This window comes from Chenopodium album, chromosome 4 (genome assembly GCF_948465745.1).
Source record: "Chenopodium album chromosome 4, dcCheAlbu1.1, whole genome shotgun sequence".
Taxonomy (NCBI): Eukaryota; Viridiplantae; Streptophyta; class Magnoliopsida; order Caryophyllales; family Amaranthaceae; genus Chenopodium; species Chenopodium album.
Window position 1 is genome coordinate 27870653 of NC_137837.1, and position 26537 is coordinate 27897189.

At 35.8% G+C, this 26537-nt stretch overlaps 3 protein-coding genes across 8 annotated transcripts; all 3 read left to right on the forward strand.

The window, feature by feature from the left end:
- Positions 1-1365: 1365 nt before the first annotated feature.
- Positions 1366-8512, forward strand: LOC145627822 (uncharacterized). Its single transcript, XM_081680167.1, has 2 exons — positions 1366-1412; positions 7756-8512. Exons 1-2 carry the CDS (start codon positions 1366-1368, stop codon positions 8510-8512), a joined length of 804 nt encoding a protein of 267 aa, XP_081536293.1.
- A 426-nt stretch (positions 8513-8938) lies between these two features.
- LOC145629072 (putative aspartyl aminopeptidase) lies at positions 8939-22252 on the forward strand. Of its 6 annotated transcripts, none has more exons than XR_014111542.1 (11): positions 8939-9202; positions 9286-9373; positions 11081-11216; positions 14431-14703; positions 15470-15617; positions 16442-16681; positions 17171-17303; positions 17650-17831; positions 20239-20351; positions 21469-21666; positions 21825-22252. XR_014111542.1 is itself a non-coding variant. In XM_081681549.1 (10 exons), the coding sequence occupies exons 1-10, from the start codon at positions 9026-9028 to the stop codon at positions 21575-21577; spliced, it is 1599 nt and encodes a 532-aa protein (XP_081537675.1). In that variant the 5' UTR covers positions 8939-9025; the 3' UTR covers positions 21578-22252. The 6 variants fall into 6 exon arrangements, 4 of the variants coding, with proteins under 4 accessions (XP_081537675.1, XP_081537676.1, XP_081537677.1 ...); XR_014111543.1 differs by having other exon boundaries at positions 21840-22252; XM_081681549.1 differs by having other exon boundaries at positions 21469-22252.
- Positions 22253-22516: 264 nt separating this feature from the next.
- On the forward strand, positions 22517-23918 carry LOC145629073 (uncharacterized). Its single transcript, XM_081681553.1, has one exon. The coding sequence runs from the start codon at positions 22548-22550 to the stop codon at positions 23511-23513; it is 966 nt and encodes a 321-aa protein (XP_081537679.1). The 5' UTR covers positions 22517-22547; the 3' UTR covers positions 23514-23918.
- Positions 23919-26537: the final 2619 nt, after the last annotated feature.

Consider the following 26537-nt stretch of genomic DNA (forward strand, 5'->3'; position numbering starts at 1 on the left):
AACCCCGGGGGCTGTGAAACCCTACGACCGCCGAATAAAAAATCTACTAAACCAGCAGATTGCCATAAGGCGTTCGTAACAAGATCCCTCGTGATAATCCCATAAAGTCGAGGAATCAAATCTCCAGCTCCGGAACCATGATGGCGAAGCGTGCCATCGACTATGCCGGCAAGTGGATGGTAAGAAACGTGGTTCTCACGGTAGAAAACTGACTCATCTAACGACCACGGAGGCGGAACCCACCTGCCCCTACTCGAAGAAGGGCGAGACTCGGTCTCTAGGGCATTGTCGTCCATGCCCTCAGGAACTGTTGGAGTGTCCTCTTGAAAAGCCTGACGCCGGCCACGAGTAGAAAGATCGCGATCCTGTTATCTAGACATACTATTACAAAAAAAAAAAAAAAAAAAAAAAAATCTAAATGCTTAGCATCATTTCCTAAGTTATTTAGTTATTTATTCAAAAGCGACTTAACAAATGGCATTTTCTATTATACGCAAAATTTTTACCTCAAGGCTAAAAATTAGCAAAATAATGGAATTATTTCTAATATTTAGTTCCTCCATGACGAACTAATACTATGTTCTCCTAATTGCATGATACTATGTTCTCCATGACAATGTAGTACATACACAAAACAAAACATGTTTCAAAATTGCACAAGAACGATAAATTGGCACATCATGGCATATTTTACAAAATCTACAACCAATATATCATCATTTCAAGTGCAAAAGAACAACATGAACAACAAGAACACCATTTCACACAAGTAGTACCAAAAATGGTGATTTGCTCAATTTCTCACCAAAACACACAAACTTAGTCTCAAATTGCTCACAAACACACACACATCCATAAACAAGCCAATTCATAGCAAGAATTTTGACATGAAAGCTCAAAATTAAAAAAAACCCCAATTTGATTTTTTTTAGGGTTTCAACCAAATATGGAATTTACAACATAATTTGAGACAAAAATCAAAGGAAACTTACATGGATCCTTGTGAAGAATTGAAACTGAGGAAAGTAGCAAAAAATTCGAGCAAAATTGGTGAAGATTTGAGCTCCAAAAGCTCGAAAAGCCGTGAAGGCAGCAACAGCAATCACCGCGGCACGATGAACAGCAGCCGTGACACGGTGGCCAAAATCCGTGTCACAGTGAATATGGAAAGCTGGCGGAGTTCCGGCAGCAGTAGCGGTGATCTTTCAGACAGCAGGGGCGAGCAGTAGTGGCAAAATTGAAGCAAAAACAGCAAAGCAAAAAGCTGTGACACGAGTACGGAAGCCGTGACACAGTGGTGTTGTACGTGCGCCGGTGATGAAACGTCGTGGCACGGTAATCCGTGAAATTAAAAATATAAAAAAAATGGAGAAGAAAGAGCAGAATGAGAAAATGAAAATGGCTCAAAAGAGGTAACAAAAGAAAAATGGGAAATCATAAATGAAATGGTTCGAATTTAAAGCAAAAAGGAAATCCCGTTACACGCCCCGGATTTCCCATGCCACTTATCCCATTACCGCGTAACGGCGTTTACAATTTCAGCCGAAAGAAAAAAAATAATAAAAAAATACAAAAAAGGATCCCGTATCACGGGGATTTCCCCCGTCAGACGGGGCAACCCACCGTGACACGTGATTTCTTCCCGTGACGCGGTGCCCCTTTGTCTATCCTGCATGCTCCTTCCAATCTTCTGGCGAAGATTCTAGAATCTTTGACCAAATTGGAACATTTTTCCACAACTTTTAGCCAGTTACTTTCTCACCGGAATAGTGCGTAAAATTTTAATTGATATTTAAAGGGTACCAAAATTACCGATTTATCCCTAACAAGCATTGGGGTTACATTTTCGACATTTTAAGCGCCTAATATAGTCGGATAGTCGACTTGAAGGTAAATCATCTGCACGTTCAGGGATAATCGAACTATCATGCACTTACAAATTTCAGCAATTATATCAGTTGTCGATTTTCCTCGGGCATGGAATGTTGGGGTTTGGTAAGTCCAACTTACCGCGGAAACAACCCCGACCCAAAGAACCACTCGCAATTAATAAAACAATAAAGCATAAATAAATTAATCACAAGATTAAGACAAGATAATTACCTTTGGAGTGTGCTTCGCCCAAACGGAACGGGCTCTTACTTCGAAAGCAAGCCTCGAAAATACGACGGCCTCCAACGATAGTCCACCCACAACTCGACCACCGAAAATGGTCCAATGCCTTAGAGTTAGCATGGCCCGACCAAAAACCCGAGTGATTAATGAGTTTAAAGGTTTTCACAATGGTGATGCCTATTTCAACTCTCACTCAAGTGATTTTCCCAATACCCCAACTTGGGTATTTATAGGGAAAATAAGAGAGTGAAAAGCTCTCCCATCAATGTGGGAGAATTTGATTTTTTCCATTTTATTTTAAAGCTAAAATAAAATTAATAATCAAACTAGTAATAAATCAACAAGTGGCAAGCTCATGTGAGAGGTTAGGTGAGGACCATTTGGAGGAGGGGGGGACCAAACTTGCTCCCCACTCCCTCTCCAAAAACCGGCCAACACACCCCTTCAAGTTCCTCTCAATTCGCGCCACGTGGCACCCACCCTTGGGCATCAAGGCACCTAAGGTGGGCTGCCTTGTCAGTGGCTGCCTCGCCCAGCAGGCCCAGCACAAGCGTACCGGCTGCTAGCGTTGCCAGCCAGCAAGCCCAGCATGCTTGTGTGGGCTGCTTGCGCTCTTAGCCAGCGAGCCACGCACCAAGGATGCGGGCTGCTGCTGGCCTTGCGCCTTGGCCCAGCATTGCTAGGCAGCACGCATTGGCCCAGCATTGCTAGGCAGCACGCATTGGCCCAGCCATGCTGCTGCTAGCTGCTGCAGTTGGCGCGGCTAGCCTTGCGATGCTAGCATTGGTGCGCTAGCATGCATCAGCCAGCCTAGGCTCGGCTTGGTGCACATGCTAGCCACCATGCTAGGTCATATGCTCTTAGCACTCGGTTTGCTCGGGGCATTCCGATGCTAGGGGTATTTTGGTCTTTGTTGATTTATTATAATTTTCATGTCTCGTCTTTTACTATTTTTCGACTCGACTTTCGACGTTCGATTTCAACGCTCTAAGCTCGAATTCCCAACGTCTAAATATTAATTACTCGGTTGACTTATTAATTAATTCATAATTAATTAGTCGCTTCGGTTCGTTAGTTGCTTGGGTGTGACCCGAAGGGTTCAGTCAAGATTAAGCTGTAATATTAATTATGCATTAATATTGCGACCTCCACCTAGGCATTCCGATCACTTGACCTTACTGAATATATTAGCTTTCTAATAATTCTGAACCCACTAACGGAATAGTACACTTGTTCGAAGGACACCATTCCTTTCATGGAAAACATTATCGGTGGATTTTTCTTCAAGTATAGAAAACTGCAAGTCGGTTTTCCTCAGGCATGGAAAACATTATCGGTGGATAATTCTTCAAGTATAGAAAACTGCCAAGTCGGCTTTCCTCAAGCATGGAAATTATTATCGGTGGATTTTTCTTCAAGTATAGAAAACCGCCAAGTCGGCTTTCCTCAAGCATGGAAGGCATTATCGGTGGATTTCTTCAAGCATAGAATGACACCAAAATCATACGTCGACTTTCCTCAGGCATGGAAAGTATCATCCGGTAGGTTTCTTCAGGCTTAGAAAGCTACCAAACCCGTCGGTCGGCTTTCCTCAGGCATGGAAAGCATTTCAACGGACGTCATTCGGTGGATTCCTTCAAGCATAGGAAGCTTCCAAACTCATTTGTCACCGATACACTGGTGCCAGATATGTATTCTATCCCTTTACTCTTTTATCTGTGGAACTAACATTTTTCTGCAGGTATCGGCGTATACAGAGTGATCTGGGATCGCAGAACGTCGATCTTAAATCATTCTCCGTCCCTATCGAATACTTTGACTATCGCTTTCAAAACTGATGTTTCTACAAACTCAGTCAAAGTGAGGGCTTCTGTAGACACCTAAAAATGTCTCCCCAAAACCAAACCCGATGATGAACAACCTTTCACCGCCACTATTGGTCGGGTTCAGTATGCAATCCCGAGAGTGCTTAAAAAATCGTATTTAATTAAATTCAATTTTCTTGAATAGTCCATGGATCAGTCTTGATGTTTAGTAAAAGCATAGTTTTTTTTTTTTTAATTTTAGCCTAAACCTTTTTTATTTTATTGTTTTGACCCAAACCTTGTTATTTTATTATATTATTTATTTTAGCCCAATTAATAATAGTAAATCAGAAATGGCCCGAAATTATCAATCGGCACTTAAAAATGCTGAACGAAGTTAGGGTTAAAATGAATTTAGACGGAAAAACGGACTACTGACTCCCGTGTCACGGCATTTGTCCACCGTGTCACGGGAAACTGCCCCGCCTGACGGTGGGAAACCCCGTGACACGTCGTCCCTGCTGTGACACGAGGAATTCCGTGTCCTTTCCGCGTAAACCCTTCACGCGTTTTATTCCCCGTACCCTAAATATTTCCCGCGTCACACAACTGTCCACCGTGTCACGGGGACTTGTCCCGTCTGAATGTGCCAGGCACTGTGTTACGGTGCCCGTTGACGTGTCGCAATGCAATTTTTTTAGGGTTTTTTTTTTATCTTTTTAGGGTTTCGTGTGTTCCCTTAGCACATTTTTTCTATAAATACCCCCTCATTTCTGATGTACGGGGCATCAATTAATTCTCTATTTTTCTCTCCTCTATGCTCTAGCCTAAACACTAGCCTTACCCTTTTTCTTTCAAAATCCCTTCTTCAAGCACTCCAAGGAGTCCATACTTTACTTGTGGTTTTGTCCTTAAGCCAAGGCGTGAAAGGTAGAATTGTTTGAGGGTTTGGCCCCAAATCAACTCTATTTAATTTAATTTAATTTAATTATTATTTTATTATTATTTCCTTGAAGTTACTAACTCGTTTATTATTTTATAGTTGCAAGCAAACATAATCAAAGTAAGAATTATGTTCCTTTTATTTCTATTATTTTTCTAACGATTTTATATTGTTGGATTTATTGTTAAATTGCTTTCAATATTGATGTTTATTCTATTATTATTTTTATTGATCACCATATTGCATGTTTAAAGGGAATATGTAATTGAAAATTACGTCTAATAAGATAATTTGGACAACCGGTTTAGGTTCCTTTTTAATCTTGTTGTTTAATCAAGTGATCACAAATTTTATAGAATTATATGTTGCATTAATATTTAACCAATTTAGCTTAGTAATAGTTTGGAGCAAATTAAATCTCTGTTTGTATGCCTTTGAGATCGCAAGAATGCTTTTCACTATAAGAATCGAGTAGAGGCCAATACGGGCGAATGTGACTCCATGACTCACTTCGTACCATCATCCCCGATCCTCCTTTTGTGGTTCTGAACCATATGGAGTTAGTAATCTCATGGATTATGAATGAGGTGTAACCTTCACGGGTCAATCGTTGTTGCCTATCGTTGTCCCTTAATCGTGGTTGCCTTTTATGATCCGTGAACGGTTTACAAGTTCCTTAAAAACTTGTTGGCGGCTCCCTACTTTCCTTGTCCCTAATCGTATATGTCAATTCCCACTTCCTAAGAGTGCCATGCATATTCACACATGCTTTAACGTAGGCGCACATCGAACAACGCCTACAGACCCGCATATTAATAAAAGTTGTTCACTTATTTACTAAAATGTCATGCTAATTGGGATGATTTGTTGATATAATTACGAAAATGCCATTAAATACACAAATTTTGTTTGTCATCAAGATGAATGGGGGCTCCCCCTTAGAAATTATAAAGGAATCAACCACTAGCCGCTCTCACAGTGGTGGTTAATTTACCAAATTTAAGAACACGAATTTTTTAAGGCACTCAACCAAATTCGAATTCATGGTTTTTATAAATTCAACATCATTAATCCGCTACTGAATCAAAGTTTAATATCCACATAGTCAGCAACCGGATATTTACACTACAAGAAATCAGCCATTTTGCGACAATTATTTTTGTCGCAAAAAATAATGAAAATTCTCGCTAAAAATAATTACGACAGTCAATTGTTGTAATCAAGAATGTCGCAGAATTTCATTTTTACGACAGTTTGGCTAGCGTAACAATTATTACGACGGTTTAACTAATTTAAACGACAGTTTAATATTTTGTCGTATAATTAGTTTATGACAGCTTAAAATTGTCGTAAACCGTTGTGATTAAGTTTAGTGACGACCTGTAACAGTCGCAAATTAAAAAAATAAAAAAAAATAGAAAACCCACCCCTGGTGCATCCCACCACCACATCCCTTTTCTTGTTTCCATTGCCCACCGCCCACTACAATAGCCCCTCTTTTTCCCACTACCACCGTTCCCATTACCACTTCCATCACCCAAAACCAAAATCAACATCAACGTCAATATATATATATATATATATAAAACCTAAAAAATAAAAAATTTAACATCGAAAATAAGAGAATAAACCAAATACACAATAATAATAACGAAAAAATAAAAAATTTACAGCAAAAACCCATAAAATAAAGAATACCCATTAAAATTAAACCCAATCAAATTTAAACCGAAATTAACATGAAAATTAACAAAGAAAAACTAGATTTGAAATTGAAGCCAAACAAACCAAAAAAAAAAACAAAAATTAACCAAAATAAATTGATAAACAAAATATTCATATACCAAAAATAACAAAAGAAATAAAAAAAAAACAAACAATGAATTAACCAAAATAAACCCCTTGAAAATCGTAGAGAAAAGGAGGAAGTAACATAGAGAAAGAAGAGGTAAAAGAAAAACAATAGGAGAAAAGAAAGAAGTTCAGAAAAAGAGAAGAAGAGGAGAGAGAAATAGAGATACTGAGAGTCTAATAGAGGAAAGAGAAACAAAAGAGAAGGAGAGGGGAGAGATGCGGCGCCTCATAAAATTAGGGTTTAGAGTTGGGTATTTAAAATACCTTGAATTTTTTTTTTTTTTTAAAAACAACTTTACGACAGCTATAAACCGTCGCAACTTATGACAGTTTTGCTAAACCGTCGTAATTGGTGAAAGTTTATAGCTATCGCAAATATCTAATTTTTTTATAATTATTTTTGATGTCTTTTTATTTTAAAATTATTTTTAAATAACTATTGCGACAGTTTTATTAGCTAAAAACCGTCGCAAATCATCGACATTTTAAAAAACCGTTGTAATGTTACGACAGCTATTAAAACTGTCGTAAATTCAAAAAATTACGACTATTATGTTAGTTGTCGTAGAAAAACTATCGTTATTTGACCGGATTTTAGTATTGTTAAACAACATGCAAACGCAATGACGGAGAACAAGCGACTGCGGCTGGAAGTATTCCAGCGAACATTAAAACACTTTCCAGCATATAATAAGGTGGGGATTGGTTTCAGGAAAAATTTTCATTTAATTAGTTGGCTCAAAGTTTAAGTTCAAGTTCAAGTTCAATTTGAAATTTGAATTAAATTCCTTTAAAAATTTTCAGAAATTTTCATTTGATTTTGAATTGAAAAATTTTGGGCTCACAAAAAAAAAAAAGGATGTCATTTCACTTAATCACAAAGGAGTATTACACCAACTCTCTGCCAGTCCGTGCCCTCCTTAAGCACAGGCACATGACTTAAGACGATAAATGTCCATGGTGTTTAACTGAAATCGAGACCCTTAACCATGCTCTCTTCTCTTGTACTGCTGTTAGTGATTTGTGGGATGCAACTAGTTGTAGCAAGCTTGTGCGAGTGAATGAATTCCCTGACTTCAAGGACCTGTTTGAAGCTTGGGGCAGTGAGAATGTGAAGACTCAGCAACGTGGTGCTGCTCTGCTTTGGCTCATTTGGGAGCGCCGCAACAACAAGGTCTTTAATAATAAGGAATCCTCTCACAACTCCGTACTTAGGCGTATGACAAATCTGGTTGAAGACTACGATAAGTACGCTACAAGAATCTACTGTTGTAAAACTCCTAAGGCTCCCAAAAGTCCGAAAATCTGGAAACCCCCTCCTCAAGGTTATGTCAAGGTGAATTGTGACGCTGCTTTGAATGTTGAGGGTTGGGTGGGGCTGGGTGTTGTTGCTCGAAACCACCAGGGAGAGGTCTTGTTTGCTGGCGTCAAGAGGTACAAGGCCTTCTGGTCTCTCGAGCTTGCAGAGTGCAAAGCTGCTGTCTATGCAGTAAGGCTGGCTAAGCAGCAAAGTTTTAAGCACATAATCCTCGAATCTGATAACAGTAGTATCATTTCCAGACTATCAAAGGCCTCTACCTATCTCTCCGACTTGGATTCGTTGCTTGATGATGTTCTAGATACTTGTTCTTTCTTTGACTTTATTTCTTGGTCTCATGTAAAGCGGGAAGAGAATTTTGTTGCACACCACTTAGCTCGTATTTTTCCTTATAGTGTTGAACAACTTTGGGCGAATTGTTGTCCCAACGATATTTCTCCCTATGTACTTATGGACAATTTGTCCAACAATGAATAAATTCGCTTCCTAGCTTTCCCTCAAAAAAAAAAAAAAAAAAAAGGAGTATTACACACTGAGTGTACATGTAGTGCCTCCCGTCTTATAGTATGTAGTTATTGATGATTTCGAACGTACAATGTAATTTTAATCATTGGTTATACATCGTATAAACGAATTGGTGGACTCATAGACATCCACAATTTTTACTCATTTTCATTTTTCGTGTCACCCTATTGTGTTTCTCTCAGAGGTGATCAAAATTTGGGTCGGCCCGAGCCTTAACACAATTTCTCGTGTTTAAACCCGCCAAAATGTAGCAGGCTTGTCCGGCCAAATCGGCTTTTCGGGTCAGATTCGGACTTTTTAACAAAAAATGCGTTTTTAAGTTTGCCCAAATCCGTCCTATGTTTGGCTGAATCGGGTCAGGTGAATGTTGATCACCTTTGGTCTCTCTTCCCTCATTGTTCCATCATCTATTTTCTGTCTATTAATTCATTCAATCAGTTGTGTAAAAGCTTAAAGAACGCAAAAATGGCGACTGTTGCTAGACTGCAACTTCTCCAACTACATCCACACCCTAAACTCCTCAAACCCTGTTTTCTCTCTCCTCACATCAAATTCAAACTCCCCAATTTCTGTTTCTCCTCTTCTTCGCGAAGCTTCTCTGCCTTTCGTTGCCTTTCCTCCAATACCGATCAAATTCGTCAGGTTTTTTTCTTCAAAAAGAAATTCATTTCTTCAAATTCGTTATAGTATTTATCAATTTATTAGTAACTTCAATTTATATGTAGAATTCTTCCCATAATGAAAAAGATGGGTCAATTGTTGGGGATTTGCTAAATTATCTCAATGAATCATGGACCCAATTTCATGCCACTGGTATGTTATAAGAACAATTTTAACTTCTTTTATTTTGTTTTTACGAATTTTTTGCTGCAAATGTGTAAAATTTGAATTTTGCGTCAATTTTATTTGAGCTATTTATTTATATTTAGACTTTTAATTGTGTGTATTTTAATCATGCTGAACTTATAGGTCAGAAAATAATCAATGTGATGTTTATGGTTCGATGAATTTGCACCGGATTACTAAAAGTTAGTAAAGTTTTTAGTGAATTAATTCAAGAAATGTACTCAACTACGATTAATAATTGTAGTCGGAAGAAATAGTGATTACCAGACAGATTTGTATTACTCCCTCCATTGCCAAAACTTTGACTTGCTTACTGTAGAGTTGTTAAGAACGCATGGAATAAATGAATGGGGTGTAAGTAAAAAGTGAATAAAGTAAGAGAAATGGGTGAAAAGTTGAAGGGTGTAAGAAAAAGGTGGATAAAGTTTGTAAAAAAGTTTAAATAGTCTGGGGTATGAAGTTAAACTATCAAAAGGGGGTTTTAAAAGAGGGAATAAAGTAGAAGTGTGTCAAGTTTTTTCTTTATTAGTTTATTATCACTCAAAATGGAAGGTGAATCAAACTTTTGGGATTGGAGGGAGTGTAAGAAAACTCTATGTGTAAACGTATATGCTGGACAACACACTTCTTTGCATAGACAATTTTCCAATTTTTACGGATGCATAATTGATTAACTCTTTGGGTTCTGTGATTTTCTGTTATGAGGTTAGTAATTTAGTAGGTATCTATATTTGCATTGTAATTGGTATTGAGAAAGTTATCAAAATATCTACGCTATAGTTATGTTTTATTTTTTATTATTTGTGCAATAATTGTTGCACATTTGATTTTGTATTGTGTAGAGTATTAAATATTAGAAATTGCGACGGTTGAGTCCAAGATGGAAAAAATAGAAGGTGGCTTTGAAAATTGCATTTTGTTATTCGCACTAGATTAGACAACTAGACTAGCTTACTCCAAAATTTGAGATTTGGACTGATGATTTTTCATTCCAAAGTTGAAATAGTTTCTCCTCTTTCAAGCAACTAAGTCAATCAACTCCTCAAAATGACTGTATGTTTGTCATGAAGTTCGTGGATTTTTTTTGTTGGTTTTTAAATTAATGATGATTTTGTAGTAAAATGAATATATCTAATGTCAAATCATATAACGGTAGGCTGGGAGACATGAGGCATTGACTGACTGTTTTATGTGGTTCTTTCTCCATGATAAGATGAGTAATTCTTAATACATTTATCTTAATTAATCATTGAATAAAATGTTCTCGTATCTGTTATTTAGTTAATAATACAGAGTAACACCATGTGGTATTGTTGTGGAGATAAAGGTGGTAAGATGGTAAATAATGTGTGCCAAAATTTGAATAAAGTAGAAGTGGGTACATAAGAAAAAAAAATAAAAATAAAAAACAATAAATAGTCATAGGGGGTAGTAAATTTACGGATCTAGGACTACTGGTGTTGTTGATTCCTACATAGCATTTTGTTTATATTAGTAAAAAAAGACTCTTAGATCAACTTCTTTAATTTGGTAACCACATATTCTCCTGCTGCTGACATGAGGCCTCTATGCACATTTACCTGCAATCGATTAGCTCTTATGAAGGCCTTTTTTTCGAGAAGAGAAACATTTTAAGTCCGTCCTTTCTTTCTGATCACAGTAACATCATTGCAGCTGAAGCTAAAAGGCAACTACTTGCTGCTGGCTTCCACCTACTGAATGAGAATGAAGAATGGGAACTCAAGCCTGGTGGTCGATACTTTTTCACAAGAAATATGTCTTCTTTGGTTGCTTTTTCCATTGGTGAAAAGTAAGATATAAGCTTGTTTAAGTGCAATTCTCATATACTTAAGTTATTTACTAAGTAATAGTTGTTTAAAGATTTAAAAAAATTGGCTTACTTTTTGATAATGTTACTTCTTTGATTGATGGTAGCTTGCTCTCCTACTATGTACTTTTAGTTTCTCCTCGTTTGATGACACTCGCTCTCTTCAATACCTTGCTGTATTCTATTTGAACTTGTATTTGACCATAATTACCTAATTTGTATCACGTTTAGGGCCTTTAGGCTTAAAATGTAGTATGGGTATGTGATATGTCTTACAGGGAATGTGTGGGGATATATATTATTGATGGTCAAAACTTTGTGAATCTCTCTTGACATTTTTTTTCCATGTGTAATATTGCCTTTAAAGCAGAAAAAAAGTCAATGAAATAGCTTTCATAATGAAATAAACTTTATGTATACTTGCTGGCTGCTGTAGTTTGGTGTTTCATGTATACCTGCTGTATTTAGTTCAAGCTCCATAGTGTTCTTTTGTTTTCCTTTAGTGTAGGGTCATATTTATGGTTGCCCCACACTCCACAGGACTCTGACTCCGAGCTATGTATCTAAAACAAGAATAAGAACAAGAACAATAAAAGCCTTAATCCCAAATTAATACCAAAGATGGAGCAGGCTACATGAGCCAAGATTTTATCTCCAGTACTTGCCAATCATGATCCTCTCATTCCATTTTCTTTTGTCAATGTTAACGCAACTTCTTGTCCTTGACTCCTTCCATCAAAGTCATCTTTGGGGTTTATCTATCTTCTTAATCACAACCCTCTACTTGCCTTACTGGTGTGTCTTTCGTTCTCTGACATGCCAAACCAATATGAAAATTATTCACCTATAACAAAGAAGTTTCGCAGGTTAATTAGAGCCTTACATTTTAAGTAATCTTTTGAGATTAATTTTATTTTTTGAGTTCTGGAATATTTGATGCTCTAAACATACAAGTTTTTTCGTGTAGGTGTAAAAAAAAAAAAATCTCTCCATCCCATGTTAGTTGCCACAAACTCATAATGGTCATCCAAATTTATTTTCTTATTTGCTAAAGTGGAGCCCATCCATTTATTTCATATCTACCCTCATTAACAAAAAGGTCCAAATATGGCACCTTTGGTACTCCTTTCAAGTGCCTTAAAATCTCACCCAACTCATTTGTGGTAAATTTTTTAGGACAGAGGGACGATTGGATTTTATTTATAAAACTAGTTTTAGATCCCGTGCAATGCACGGGGATTACTAATAAAATATATGAAAACAAAATAAGTTTTATTTCAGGTGTCATTTAACCTAATTTTGTCTATCTAATTTTTCAAGAAAATAGACTAGTAACTTACAAATCAAAATAGAATATTGAATTCAATTTGTCAAAAATGGAAAAAAAGACCATTGAAATTTATTACTTTTCAATGATTTTATTATTTCAATATAGAAATAAGATCTTTAAAATTTGTATGCATAAGATATACTACCTCCGTTTTTTTTAAGTTAGACATCGTTTGACTTTTACACTATTCACACACTACACTCTGACTCGTTTTTGTGATTTATAGATATGATAAAATATAGTCGTGTGGGATCTTGTTTGAATCGTCTCAATGTATATTTTATTAATATCCACTTTTTATAATATTACAATGTTAATAATTAGAGATATTAAGCGTTAAAAACATGTGCTGGCAAGCGTGATAATAGAATTGTGTCAACTAAAAAAAACGGAGGTAGTATATGTTTGTTTCCATCGGTCATATTCATAAAACTGTCTTCACAAGCAAATACGACTAAAACTTGAATAACAAAGAATGTTAACAATTGATTTTATCATGCAACATTGCCACCCAAATACATAAAATAAGAAAATTATATACTTATAGCTGTTCAATTTTGATTATATATAATATATTATTATTTCATAGTAATAACAAAAAATGTTAACAATTGATTATATCATGCCACTCCATACATAAAATGAGAAGATATTAGTAATACTAAAAATATTCTTATAGCGGTTTGATTTCGATTAGATTATCTAAAAAAAATCTTAGTTATTTTTCGCAAATATTCTGTACCACATACAAATATGATAAATATGAAAATATATTGTTGAGTTGTTATGGAAGAAATATGGTTGCAAAGTAGCGCTATTTGTTAAGTATAAAGTATTTTCTAAGAAGTCTTGACCCAAATAAATTGTGTGAAAAGATATGTCTAAATTCATAATTTGTACAATACATTTTTTCCAAATATATATCATACTATTTAATATAAATGATGTGAATAATATAAAAGAATATTTAGTTTAATATATGTGGATTAAATATATATGTCTGTAAAAAGTAATATAATATTGTGTGTATACATGTAGAATATTTTCTTAGAAAACTCAACAAAATAAGATATGTAATGTCAATTTTTAAGGAATAATTACTATATTTTTAGATTCTCTAATATTTGTATGTCTAATTTCTTTTTTTTTAAAAAAAAAAAAAAAAAAAAAAATTAAAGACACACCGGGAGATTACACGTGTCATTATTGGTTTGTCTTTTAGTATATAGTTATTGATTGATTATTGATGGTTTCTTAGAAAACTCGGCAAAATAAGATATGTCATATCGATTTTTAAGGTATAATTACTATATTTTTAGATTCTTTAGTATTTGTATGTTTAATTTTTTTTTTAAAAAAAATTATATAAAAATAAAGACCCACCCGGAGATGACACGTGTTATTGTTGGTGTGTCTTTTAGTATATAGTTATTGATACCATTTATCCATTGTAAGAATGTTTTGTCATTCTGAAATTATTTCTAAATATTAGATTTTAGAAGGATTCAGCTCTTACAATATAAGGCTAGACCGGTAGACCAAATGGTAAATGTGGCTAACAAAACAATCACCCCCAACATTGTTGGTCTGCCATGTAGTACTAGTAAACTTAAATATTTTTTACTATCTAATGGTCTTCTCTAGTACTGTTCGGTTACTAGATTTTCTACACTATCACATCACTTTGTGTCTATAAGGAATAGATTTTAGACATTTTTTCGCCTTCTCTTTAACATGTGGTAGCATAAATGGTGACAAACAATCTTGACTGTTCTTTGCAGTATCTTCTGAGTATGCTTAACAGGTAGTGAAGACTAAATATATGCTGAGCAAATTGTGAACAAAAAGCTATCATCTGTTTTGCAGTTACAATACTGGCAATGGATTTCACATTATTGCAGCCCACACCGACAGTCCATGTTTAAAGCTAAAACCAATATCAGCATCGTCAAAACCTGGATATCTAATGCTGAATGTTCAAACATATGGTGGTGGCTTGTGGCACACTTGGTTTGACCGAGACTTAAGTGTTGCTGGAAGAGTTATAGTTAGGAGTGATGATGGTTCCTTCATTCAGAGACTTGTGAAAATAAATAGACCACTATTGCGAATACCTACTCTAGCCATTCATCTCAACCGGTATGTGTTGCAAGACTTGCAACTCTGTCAAAGCTGACTTGTGTCCCCAACATTTTTTTGTTTTTGCATGCCTTAGAAATTTCTAACAGCTGATTGCCAAAAAGGAAAAAAAGGAAACAGTGCTGTTAGCTGCTGGATGGATATCTATTTTATTAGGTTATTACCATTCTACTAAAGGTGGGCAGTCAATAATGAAGATTTTTACTTTTTTGAATTAGAATATTAAAATCATAAGGTCATTTGATGTCTGAAAATGTAGAGGGAATGCGAATAATCCTGTTATAAATCAAACATCTAAATTTGTGTTATCCAATTGAAGATGACAACTAAGGCAGTGTTCTCCTCACCTATTCTCACTTATTTGAGTTATTTCAGGTCTTTTTTTTTTTTTTTTTTTTTTTTTTGAAAGGGAGTTATTTCAGGTCTAATAACTTTAGATAAGATAATATAAGGGCTAATCAGCTCACATAAGACAATGCAGGGGCTAATCAATTTAGATAAGACAAGGTTTATTAAATTCCACTAAATTCTAAAAGGACTTTATAATCAGGCCCAATAAGGTCAAATTAGATTCTATAAGATAAAATAATGTAAGATGGGATAAGATAAGGGCTAATAAATTTTGATAAAGTGAGTCTAGGTATAAGATAAGTGAAATTCAGGTGAAGAAAACACTATCTAACTTTTACTTTTCCCCTCCCCATTGGGAAGAACCTGATATTGATCCATGATACTTTATTTTCTTCTTTTGCCTCTTACCTTATAGAACAGTGAATCAGGATGGTTTCAAACCTAATTTAGAAACACAGCTTGTCCCATTGCTGTCAACAAGATGTGAAGAAGAGCTTCCAGAGTCTAAAGAACAGGGACCAACAAAATCTTCTAAGGCTTGGCATCATCCACAGCTTCTGGAGGTAATTACTGATTGTTGTTGTGGACTTCACCATGTATTTGCTCATATACTGCCATAGGCATGGCCTTTTGTTGCAGATTAAATTGTTAAGATAATAATAATATCATTGCAGATAATTGTATTTACTATTTAGTGTTCCCTATAATTGATAATCTCCTAAAGCAATTGCCATATATGTAGTTTAGTGTAAGTAGTTCAGTCATTTAGATAACCCAGTATATTACTTATACTGCTACATAAAAACTTGTGAAGCTGAGACTGGACATTTAAAATTTTGTATTTTCCTACAAAGGATTATTTCTTGGATATGCTTATGGATTTTTGTTATCTGGGTGTTTCATTTTATGTCAAAAAATAATCTCTAGACACTTGGATGTGTCAGGACCAATTTTACATTGTCATATGGTACACAATACAATACAATTCGTGGTACGAGATTAAAATCAGAATTCTGCCCGTAATGAATTGAATACATCCGGGAACAAATGAATATAACAGAAAGACCTTCAACGATTGGGTCATAGGCTTGTTGAACAGGGTCTTATGGTTCAGCAAATTGGATCAGGTTTTGGAAAGTAATTATTTGGTTTACCGAATGGGGGTCTGTATCATGTTCCCAGTAACACTTGCTGGGCCACTTTGATTCTTGGACAGATGGACATGTAAAATTATATAAAAACAGACCTTACTCTAAAAATTATGATAATATGGCAGCTCTTTATCCCACCATTATTGATCCTTGCAAATTTGAGCAATTTGCCTATGTATTAGACACATTCCCACTCCTGTTTTTTAATGCATTTTTTCTATAATATTATTTGGCAGGTTCTGTCTGAAGAGTTGGATTGTTGTGTTGATGACATAGTGAGTCTCGAGCTTAATGTTTGTGATACTCAAGCCAGCTGTCTGGGGGGCATGAACAATGAGTTTATATTTTCTGGAAGATTAGATAATCTTGCCTCTAGTTTTTGTGCACTTAGAGCTCTTCTTGATTCTTGTTCATCTCCTGGAGATTTATCTAATGAAGATGCTGTACGAATGATTGCTTTATTTGATAATGAAGAGGTAGGATTTTCTTGGTTGCCATTGTTTTTCTTGCTGTTGGAAGGGGATTATGTCCTATAATATGTTGATGGATATATATTTTGAATCAGTAGGCTGACTTGGGTACTTATTCTTATGTTCCTCTAATGATCTAGCTTGTACTGTCGTGACTCTATAATTTGAATTCCATTATTAATTTGTCTATCTTGTAGAGTCATAGGGTTGTCTGCAATTGGGACTGATGTATTTAAAAAATTTACTGTTGGACGTTTTGCTATTTTCATATTTTTCCAAAGTGATACTCTTGCATATGATATGCTGACTCTGACATTCCATGTCGTTTTACTATGTGCATTTGAATCTTTTTTTTTTTTTTTTTTTTTTTTTTTTTTTTATCTTTTATGTGGAAATCCAAGTAGGCATTCTCTCTCTGTTACTCACTTTTCCTGATCACTTTTAGTAATCTAGTCATGTATTTTTAAATATATTTGGTAATTACCTGTGTTGCAGGTGGGTTCTGACTCAATCCAGGGTGCTGGTGCACCCACAATGTTTCAAGCTATGAGACGCATAGTTAGCTGCTTGGCTGGTGAAAATGTTGGTGAAGGGACTGTAGAAAGAGCGATTCGGCAATCATTTTTAGGTATGTCTGCCAAGGATCATAAATACTTAGGTGGATATCTAGTATTCTTAATGCCACAACCCCTACTCTGATGAATTTATTCTGCTGATGCTTTCAATCTATTTCAGTGACCTCCCCCTAGTTTTGAGCACTGAGTTTTTAATTTTTAAATAACTGCCTCTGTTCCAGAATAGTTCAAACAATTCTGGGATGGAGGGAGTACATAACTGAAGCAGTCGCTATTATGTAAAAAAGAATTCACTTAAATTATTAAATTGTAAGATCACTTGCAAAGTTGCAATAGTGACTAAAAGTATGTTGTTTTGAACATGACATCGTATTTCTGTTTGGGGACAATGTTTAATAGTCTCAGCTGACATGGCTCATGGAGTTCACCCAAATTTTATGGACAAACATGAAGAAAACCATCGGCCACAAATGCAAAAGGGGCTTGTTATAAAACATAATGCTAACCAGCGCTATGCTACTAGTGGAGTTACTGCTTTTCTTTTCAAAGAAGTTGCAAAAATTCATAACTTACCAACTCAGGTACTTTTATTGATGTTCAGCCTCTATTGCGAGCTTCAATTGGGCTGTTCCTTTTCTTATGCATGATTGATTACCGTGTTTTCTCTGAGTGACGATTCAGCAATAAAATTGAACTATTTTTGCTGTCATCAAGGATCAAATTGTAACCTTAGAGGGCAGTGGAATAGATACAGTCTATCACTTTCTTATTTCTGCATGCTGGAGTGATTCTACCCTTTAATTAAATGTTGAAGTTGGGGGACAACAAAGGCCATAGTAATAAACGAATAACAGAGCTACTAAGTTTATAGTGTTTTCAGATAGTGGGACCAAACTCCAAAGGCTTGTGACCTTTTGATTGTCATCAAGGCCATTCGTTTTGGACTGAGTAAATTTGAGGGAACCTTCTAAATTAGTCCTTATATACGTCCTCCGTTGTTGTTGTTGTTGACACAAGAAAATTCATATTCATGTAATGCAAACTGCATAGAGTCGTTTCCAAAGTTAGCAAACCATATCACATTAGAGGAAGACATGTGAGGTGATATGGCCATTCCTGACTGCTGTTTCGGAGCATAGCAATCGGTAGAGCCTTATCAAACCTAAAGTGCACACTTTAGCTCACCTTAAAGGGGACTTTTGTCTTCCAAATGATATTCAATAACTGAAATCAGCACAAAGCTTAAAAAGGGGGTTTTACTTGGAAAACACTCCTAACAATCACTCATCCTCAATTCTACGTCCTTTTATTGAATATCAAATGGCTATGCACAGACCCCTCTATCACTCGGTTGTGGGATGGCCACCTCAAGTGTAAGTCCCACGCTTTGCCAGTATTGAAACTCAACACTGGAACAGTATGGAGTAACGATAATGAAAAAAAGGCGAGAATTGCAACCATAGAGAGGCTGCTTGCATATCCAAGCATCTCCCTAAACGGATTTGCTTTGAACCTTGCCAATTTTATAACTAGAATAGAAGCGTAAAAATAAATTATCAGGGTAATTTAGAGTTAGCCGAACATCTTGTGTATTCCACTCATTTTGTCGCAGACCGTACCTGCTTTTATGACATTGTACCATAGAGTTTTGTTTTTTTTTTATTTACTCATTTTGACTTTTTGCATCATTTACATAATCCACTTTGACCAATCTTGTTAGAATCGTTGCAGTCTTATTATAATTTTACTTGTTTACATTGGATAAATGGTCAATGTTCCATGTTGGGAAACGTCCTGAGTCAAAATGGATAGATAAAAGAAATGGTGGTTATCTCATTAGTTTGCTACCAATCTTAGGAAGGCTTTTACTATTAGGAGGTAAAGTGATTAGAAACCTTTCACTTCAACAGTTCCAAGCAGCCTGGGATATTAGGTGTTCTAACTTCTAAGCTTTTTGTGACCTTGCCTCTTTATGCTGATTACATAATTTTTGCTATTACATGCTTCTGAAATCATCTACTAGAGCATCCAACAACCACCCAAAGAAAAGACGTTTACCTTTACTAGTCTTTTAAACATCTGATGTTCATAACATTCGTAGATTGGAAGTATGGTCTCATTGCTGCATTTATAACTTTTAAGTATTCAAATCCAGAGTTGGACATAACTATATTGGAGTCTAATTATGGGGGTTAACTGCTTCTTGCTGTATCGCCTATGAGCTATTTCCTGATTGTATACTACACTGCATAAACTCAGCCATTGACTAACACACTAATAAAGAGAGTTAGGTAGCAGTTTTTTGTTGATTCAAATAGAATTTACTTCTACACCATTATAGGTTCACAACATGGACTTTCAAACCCCCTGCATCTCAATGACTACAGTCCTTGCTAAGAAAACATCAATCCCCAAAAGCATCTAAATTAAAAGCCTGGACATAGATGCTTCTACCATCCCCTACATGCCATAAATTTAATTATTTAAGTATTGGGTGATACACCAGATTACTGAGAGTTGTAAAGGATCACTATGTATTGACCAATCTGGCGATGCTTCACTAATGTGGAAGATACAAAGGCAATTTTTCAGGAAAAAGAAAAGCACAAATCATTTATGTGACATAGTGAAATAATACTTTGAGGGTTTGCTATTATTACCAGATCATGTCATACATTTTGCCTAAATCTTTCTTACAAGCCACCCAGGCTTCCAGTAATGTATTTATCATCACACAAATTTGTGAAGAAGGTTCATCTATTAGGCACCATCCTTGTTCAATAAGTATGGATTGAATTCCCAGAATCTATGCTTCTCTTGGAAACAGGAGTCATAAAGTTTCCCTTGACTTCTAATGCATTATCCTCTGAGAACACTTTTAAGCTAGTTATTTAGATTTGCTGTACAAGACTTGTTCCTTCCCTAATGACTTTTTTTGTTAAGTCTATATGTGTGTAATAATGACATGATCTAATTGTCTGCTTGTAGGAATTTGTGGTCAGAAATGACATGGGGTGTGGATCCACTATTGGTCCCATACTTGCTGCAGGTGTTGGGATACGAACTGTTGATTGTGGCATCCCTCAGCTTTCCATGCACAGGTATCAAACTGGTCTGTTCTGCTTTGGATTATAACAAGAGGGCTGATTTAGCATTGACTATGACATTGAGATGATAAACTTGATAATCTAGATGTGAAACAAGCTCTATTTCAATAACTATCCAGGTTTTAGGCTTTTATCACCTAGTATCTACTATCTGGTAGAGGAAAGCTTACATTGGATACATAGGAAATAATTAGGCAAATACTGTGGGTACCACATGGTTTAACCAATAGGAAGGTTTACCCAAGGCTAAGTCATCTCTGAAAGATTGGCTTATCAATGAAAGTATTTCCTTATACAGAAGAAAATGACTATTGAATGAGGTGATTGTTGTCCTATGAAGCAAGTTATTACTGTTGGTTCCCCAGTTTCCTTGATTGTGAAGAAAGATCAAGAATCTACAAGGATGTTAAATCTTGGTCATCAGTTGATCGCTGAAATACGTTGGGAAAAGTAAAGAAACTAGTCTATGTTAAGTGGATACTTTGATGCAGAGAGGAAAGGTTGTGTGCACATACAAGCCTAATTATAGGTGTGAAAAAAGAATAATTTTGATTGTGTTCTGTTCAAGTTTAATTGAAGATGGTTTAGTTTAGGTCATAATCGGGTGATTATTCAATTGGTTCGATTCAGGCTATAATCTGGCTTGTATCTGGATTTGTTAAAATTATTTAATTATTAGAAACTCGTCATTACTAACTGTATTACTTTTGGTGCTCTTTGGATTGGGTTAGTTTTGGCGTGGGTCAAATCTAAACTATTTTGTTCTGTGTACACTTGAGCTTAATTTTGGCAGTTGTAGTTATATATTATTAATATTTGCAGATTAATGTTATTGTACGCCCCTATCTCCACAAAATTCTTTCCACTTTTGCATTTTTAAAGAAATTCTATTATTTTACGCGAACTTGATCCATTTTGTGAGGCTTTTTATTGTAATCTCCCACTTTATTTTATTTATTTTCCTTGATATGTGGATCTACAATACGCCAGAAGAATTTTGTAGAACTAAGGGAGTATGAATATGATATATGCTTCCTTAATTTTTTTAGTGCTAGAACTTTTAATTTTGGAATATGCTGCTGACCCTGAATGCTTGTTTTCTTGTATGTAGTGTGAGGGAAATATGTGGAAAGGAAGATGTAGACACTGCTTATAAGCTTTTCAAAGCATTTTACAAGACATTTTCCAGTGTTGACAGAAAATTATCTGTTGATGAGTAAGTCTAATATCAGACTTGATTCAAGCTTCTATAACCTTGACTAATGTGTCTGGAGCACCCTATCCTGCTGATATGGCTGGCTGATAAGCGGTCAGTCCTTTCATTTATTATAGAAAGAGACTTTTTTTTTTAGGTTTTTCCATTGAGGCAGCGGTAGCCCTGAGGGAGACAGTATTGAGAATCATCCTATTAGTTCCTCTATCACATGTTATCCATAAACGACTAATTTATAATTTCAAATGAATTAGTTGCTGATTGGCCAGATTCTGAACATTTCAATGAGCCGGGTGGAGACTGCTAGTGCATATTGACCTTGTGAAGGGGGTGTAACAGACTTCTGGAATCAAATAATCTGTCACTTTCCGAGGATTGTATCGAACCTTGGAAGGTCACTCAAAGTAGTTAGGTTGCAGTCATATATTATCCTTGAAAAGCTTTTGCTGGAGTGCAGGATTGACGGCACAACTCTTGATCTCATATCTTTTCAATCACATTCTAAAACGGCAGTATTGGATTTGGAAGTTAAACAATCATTTTTTGTTCAATAATTTCAGTTGTTTTACTAACTTTATAAACCATTTTGCAACAGTTACAATCACTGTACTACATTTCACGTAAAGTTTCTGTAGCTTTCATATTTCTGGTGAAAGGAAGAAATAATAAGTGAATTTTATATTTCATAGTGCATATTGCGGTTATCATAAGTATAAATAATACAATACTACCAAATTATGAAGTGTTACATCATTGTCTTCATTATTAGCATTTATGATCTCTCTGCCAAATGCGATTTACACTTTTTTGTATATGATCAACCAACCAAAACGGGTAAACGGTCGTCGTCTTCCTAGCACCAAACATCTGACAAGTCTTAACCTTCAAACTAACTCTTTCTTTTGTCTTTTTAAGAGAGGCTGAGTTTGTGCTTTTGGATGCTCAAATCTGTCCATCATCAAATATTCAAAATCTCAATGATGGACAATCTGGCCCCCGCAACACCAGATGCAGATAGCAACTCCACAGTGGATGCCTCTCGGCCTTTTCACTCAGTCAAAGAGGCGGTTGCCATCTTTGGGAAACGGATACTTCTTAGAGAAGTTCAGTCACCTTTGCAAGCACCCTCAACCCCTCACATCGAGCAGGTTACTTTATCACCTTCCTTGGAGTTGACACCAAATTCAGAAAAATCTCATGGTGTTTCTCTCGAAATTGGTACACCTGATTCATATGAGTTTACACAGAGTCCCTATAAGCCTCAGAGTAATGCTACTAGTGAAGCTGTAGACTCATCGGTGTATGAACCTACACCAAGTCCTGAAATACCGAAAAATGAGAACAAATTTTATCCTTGTTCAAATTCTCCCTGGGATAAGAGCATATCACCATCTCCAAGTACTTCAAGTAAAGAAATTGAACCGATACCAAGTTTTGAGAAACCAACTAATGAAAAGCAAGGAAAAATAGTGCATGGAAATGATTTAGTGATGATGTTAATGATATTGAAGAGACTAGAAAGTGAGTTGCAAGAAACAAAGACAGAAGTGAAGCTGCTAAAAGAAAGAGAATCCGAGACAGAGGTGGCATTGGCTTCTTTGAATGCAGAGCTTCACAAAAATATGTCAAAGATAGCCAAAGCTGAGGCTGCTGAAGCCGGAAAAGCAGCAGCAAAATCTTTAGCAGTCGTTGAAGAAGGAAATCGAGAGATAGGAATGAAAGATGAGGAAACGAGAAAATTTGAAGTGATGGTGAAAAATGTGGATTCCCCTACATTAGCTCAGATACTAAGTATTACTGACTATGATTGCTATTTCGGGAATGGTATGAAAGCGAAGAAAAAGATGAAGAAGAAGCCTATTATTCCGTTGGTGACCGATATATTTCCATGGAGGAAGAAATCAACACCAACCAAATCAACTCCTTTGTATTCTTGGCAGTGACTTCTTTTACTTCATCCTTTGTTCAACTGTTAAACGATTCTTGTGGCCATTTTGTAAGTTCAAGTGAATTATTCCCCATCATATTAAAAATAGGAGAGTGAGGGACAGTTTAAGTGGTTAGAGCTTCCCTCCCGATCTAGGAGATCTTGGGATCGATTCTCACCCCGTCCTTCTCTAAAAAAAGAATAATTAAATAAAGGGGTAAAAATAAGAGGCAATTTATTAAAAATAAAAGTTTTGTAAATCTATTTTGATGGTTATCCGATGCAATAATAATTCTTGTATTATTGCATTGTAAATTAAATTATGTACTCGCACTTTGTGTAATTATTATAATTTTTTTTAATAAGAAAAATACAAGAGTTAGGTAAGTCTTCTCTCAAGACTGTACCCTAACTTATCTAAAGAAATAAAATAAGAAAACTTAGCATCTACATTAGGGTCAATGTTTACATAGCCTGTAATGTGATGGCCTATAGCTGCAACATAATTTGGTGCATGATTAGCTCTCGATACACATGGCAAGAAGAAACAACCTCAAAGTGAGCCAACAATTTCTTGATGTCATCCATTAGCAATTGTATTTTCCAAGGACAACGTGCTTTATCCTGCAAAATATTTATAATTAAAAGGTTATCACCTTCAATCAAAAGTTGTCGTATATTATGTTCAATAGCTAAGAGAAGACTGTTACAGAAAGCTGTAGCTTCTGCAATAATAGGAGTCGAGGTACCAAGATTATAAGCACGACTAACTACATTATTTCCTGTATAATCTCTAATAACAACTCCGGCTGACCCAAAGTTATTATGAACAGAACCATCAAAATTAATTTTGAAAACACCAGGGGCAGGAAGGGACCAAGCTACTTTGTGAAATTATACAGAATGCACAAATTTTGAGTTTGGCATTTGAGGCATGCTTGGTGATTTAAGACGGTGGGAAACTCGCCTTGTTTACATCTAGAGCTATCAATTTGGGTAAACGAGACGGGATTGGGTCGGGTAAGAGTTGGTTGGGTAAACTCGGGTTGGGTCAATTCAGATTAATGCTGTAACCTAAGCAGGTCGGGTTCGGGTTGGGTCATGCTTGAGTCGGGTCACGTCGAGTCATACATCTTATCGGGTTTGGGTTCGGTTTAGATCGTGTTAATATCAGGTTGGGTTACATTCGAGTCGGGTAAATAATAGGTCGGGTTTAATTAGGGTTTTCACAGGTTAAACGAGTTAGGGTAATTCTCGGGTACGAGTCGGATTCAAGTCAATAATTTGCAGGTTATAATCAAGTCAGGTCATTCTCGGGTTTCCGTTGGGTTTGGTTCAAGTCAATAAATTTGCGAGCTATAATCAGGTCGGGTCATTTCCAAGTCGGGTCATTCTTAGTTTCCAGTCGGGTTCGGATCAAGTCAATAATTTGCGGGTTATAATCAGGTCTGGTCACTTCGAAGTCGAGTTCGATTCAAGTCAATAATTTGCTGGTTACAATCAGCTCGGGTCATTTCAAAGTCGGGTCATGTTCAAGTCGGGTTTGGTTTAAATCAATAATTTGCGGGTTATGATGGTCATTTCAAAGTCGGGTCATATTTGGGTTCGGGTCAATTACTTCAACTCAATAATTTTCGGGTTAATCATTATCAATTACTTCATTTATTGTAAGAGAAATAATTTCAGATAAGCTTAAATTCGAGCTAATAAGTTTAAGTGAGATATACATAATAAATCCATCTTAATTACAATAAGATAGGTTTGGTTTAGATTTTAGAATATAAGTTCAACCCTATTCTAATCTATTCACTTTGATTCCACTCATTTTAGGAATAACACTTTCAGATTAGTTTATATTCGAGATGACATGTTCAAATAAGTTTAGATAAAATACAATAAGTTCATATAAATTCGCTTAAGATAAGATTGGTTTAGATAAGTTAAAATACAATAACTTTTTTTTTTTTTTTTTTAAAAAAAAACTTATTTTATTTGAAATTATCTAAACTTATTTATTTTTTATACGTTCACATCCGAGTTCTCGTTTTTCAACGGCATTTTTGTTTTGAAACATTTGAATGGCATAATAAACGAGCAATGGCAACATTAAACTATTATGATTTATTTTGGAGATATAATTATTTACTTTTGATTTCATTTCGAGCTATTTTAAATTACTTTAAATATGTTTTTTGAATTACTTTTGAATTTCTCTATTTACTTTTAAGATAGTTTGATTTACATTATGAATTTTTTTTTATTTACTTTCGACTGTTATGTAGACAATAATTCTAACTAGCCAATACCTTTTGTATGCATCATTTATTTGTGATATTAGAAAAAGGTGAGATTGTTATAAGTTGAAATAGAGCTTAGTTTTTGACATGTAGCTTATTTACTACTACATATACTTCTATTGATGTGATATTTACTTTTTATTTAGGAAAAATTGCTCCCATTAAACTGAACTTTACCTCGTCCGTCCAAATTAATCCCAACTTTCGTTTATTATCTATCACTCCCAACTTTAGGGGGTATTAATTTTTATTGCACCCAAATGACTTGCAACCGGTAAATCAGGTAAACATTTGTGAATTTTTTTTTGCACACATGTCAACATGTAATTGGTTGAGAAAAATAGAGAAAATAAAAAAAAAGAAAAGAAAAATGTAAAAAAAAAACTTAAAACTAACCAGCAGCTGCCCCACCACACGAACACCACATTCACCACCACACGAACACCATCGACGCACACCACAACACCACCACCGATGGCCGAAAATGGCCGATGTTGGGGCTCAATACCCTAATCCGGTCGATTTTGTGGCCGATTTCGTGGCTGGGCTGTTGGGGAGGGGTTTTCGAGGTTGCCTGGGTTGCTGGGGAGGGGTTTTCGAGGGGGATGAGGGGTTTTCGAGGGTGGCTGGCTGTTGGGGAGGGGTTTTCGGGGGTGGGGGAAGGGAAGGGGTGGATGGGCGGCGGTTTCCGGCAGCGGGGAAGGGGTTTTCGGGGGTGGGCGCGAATTTCCGGCGGGGTAGGG

What these genes read in the sequence shown, in the direction of transcription:
- LOC145627822 (XM_081680167.1), top strand. Translation starts at nt 1,366, where the DNA reads ATGGAGAAGAAAGAGCAGAATGAGAAAATGAAAATGGCTCAAAAGAG. An exon ending in ATGAAAATGGCTCAAAAGAG is followed by an intron (nt 1,413 to 7,755) that starts GTAACAAAAGAA and finishes GGATGCAACTAG; the next exon opens with TTGTAGCAAGCTTGTGCGAG.
- LOC145629072 (XM_081681549.1), top strand. Translation starts at nt 9,026, where the DNA reads ATGGCGACTGTTGCTAGACTGCAACTTCTCCAACTACATCCACACCCT. An exon ending in GCTTTTTCCATTGGTGAAAA is followed by an intron (nt 11,217 to 14,430) that starts GTAAGATATAAG and finishes TCTGTTTTGCAG; the next exon opens with TTACAATACTGGCAATGGAT. An exon ending in TTCATAACTTACCAACTCAG is followed by an intron (nt 17,832 to 20,238) that starts GTACTTTTATTG and finishes GTCTGCTTGTAG; the next exon opens with GAATTTGTGGTCAGAAATGA.
- LOC145629073 (XM_081681553.1), top strand. Translation starts at nt 22,548, where the DNA reads ATGATGGACAATCTGGCCCCCGCAACACCAGATGCAGATAGCAACTCC.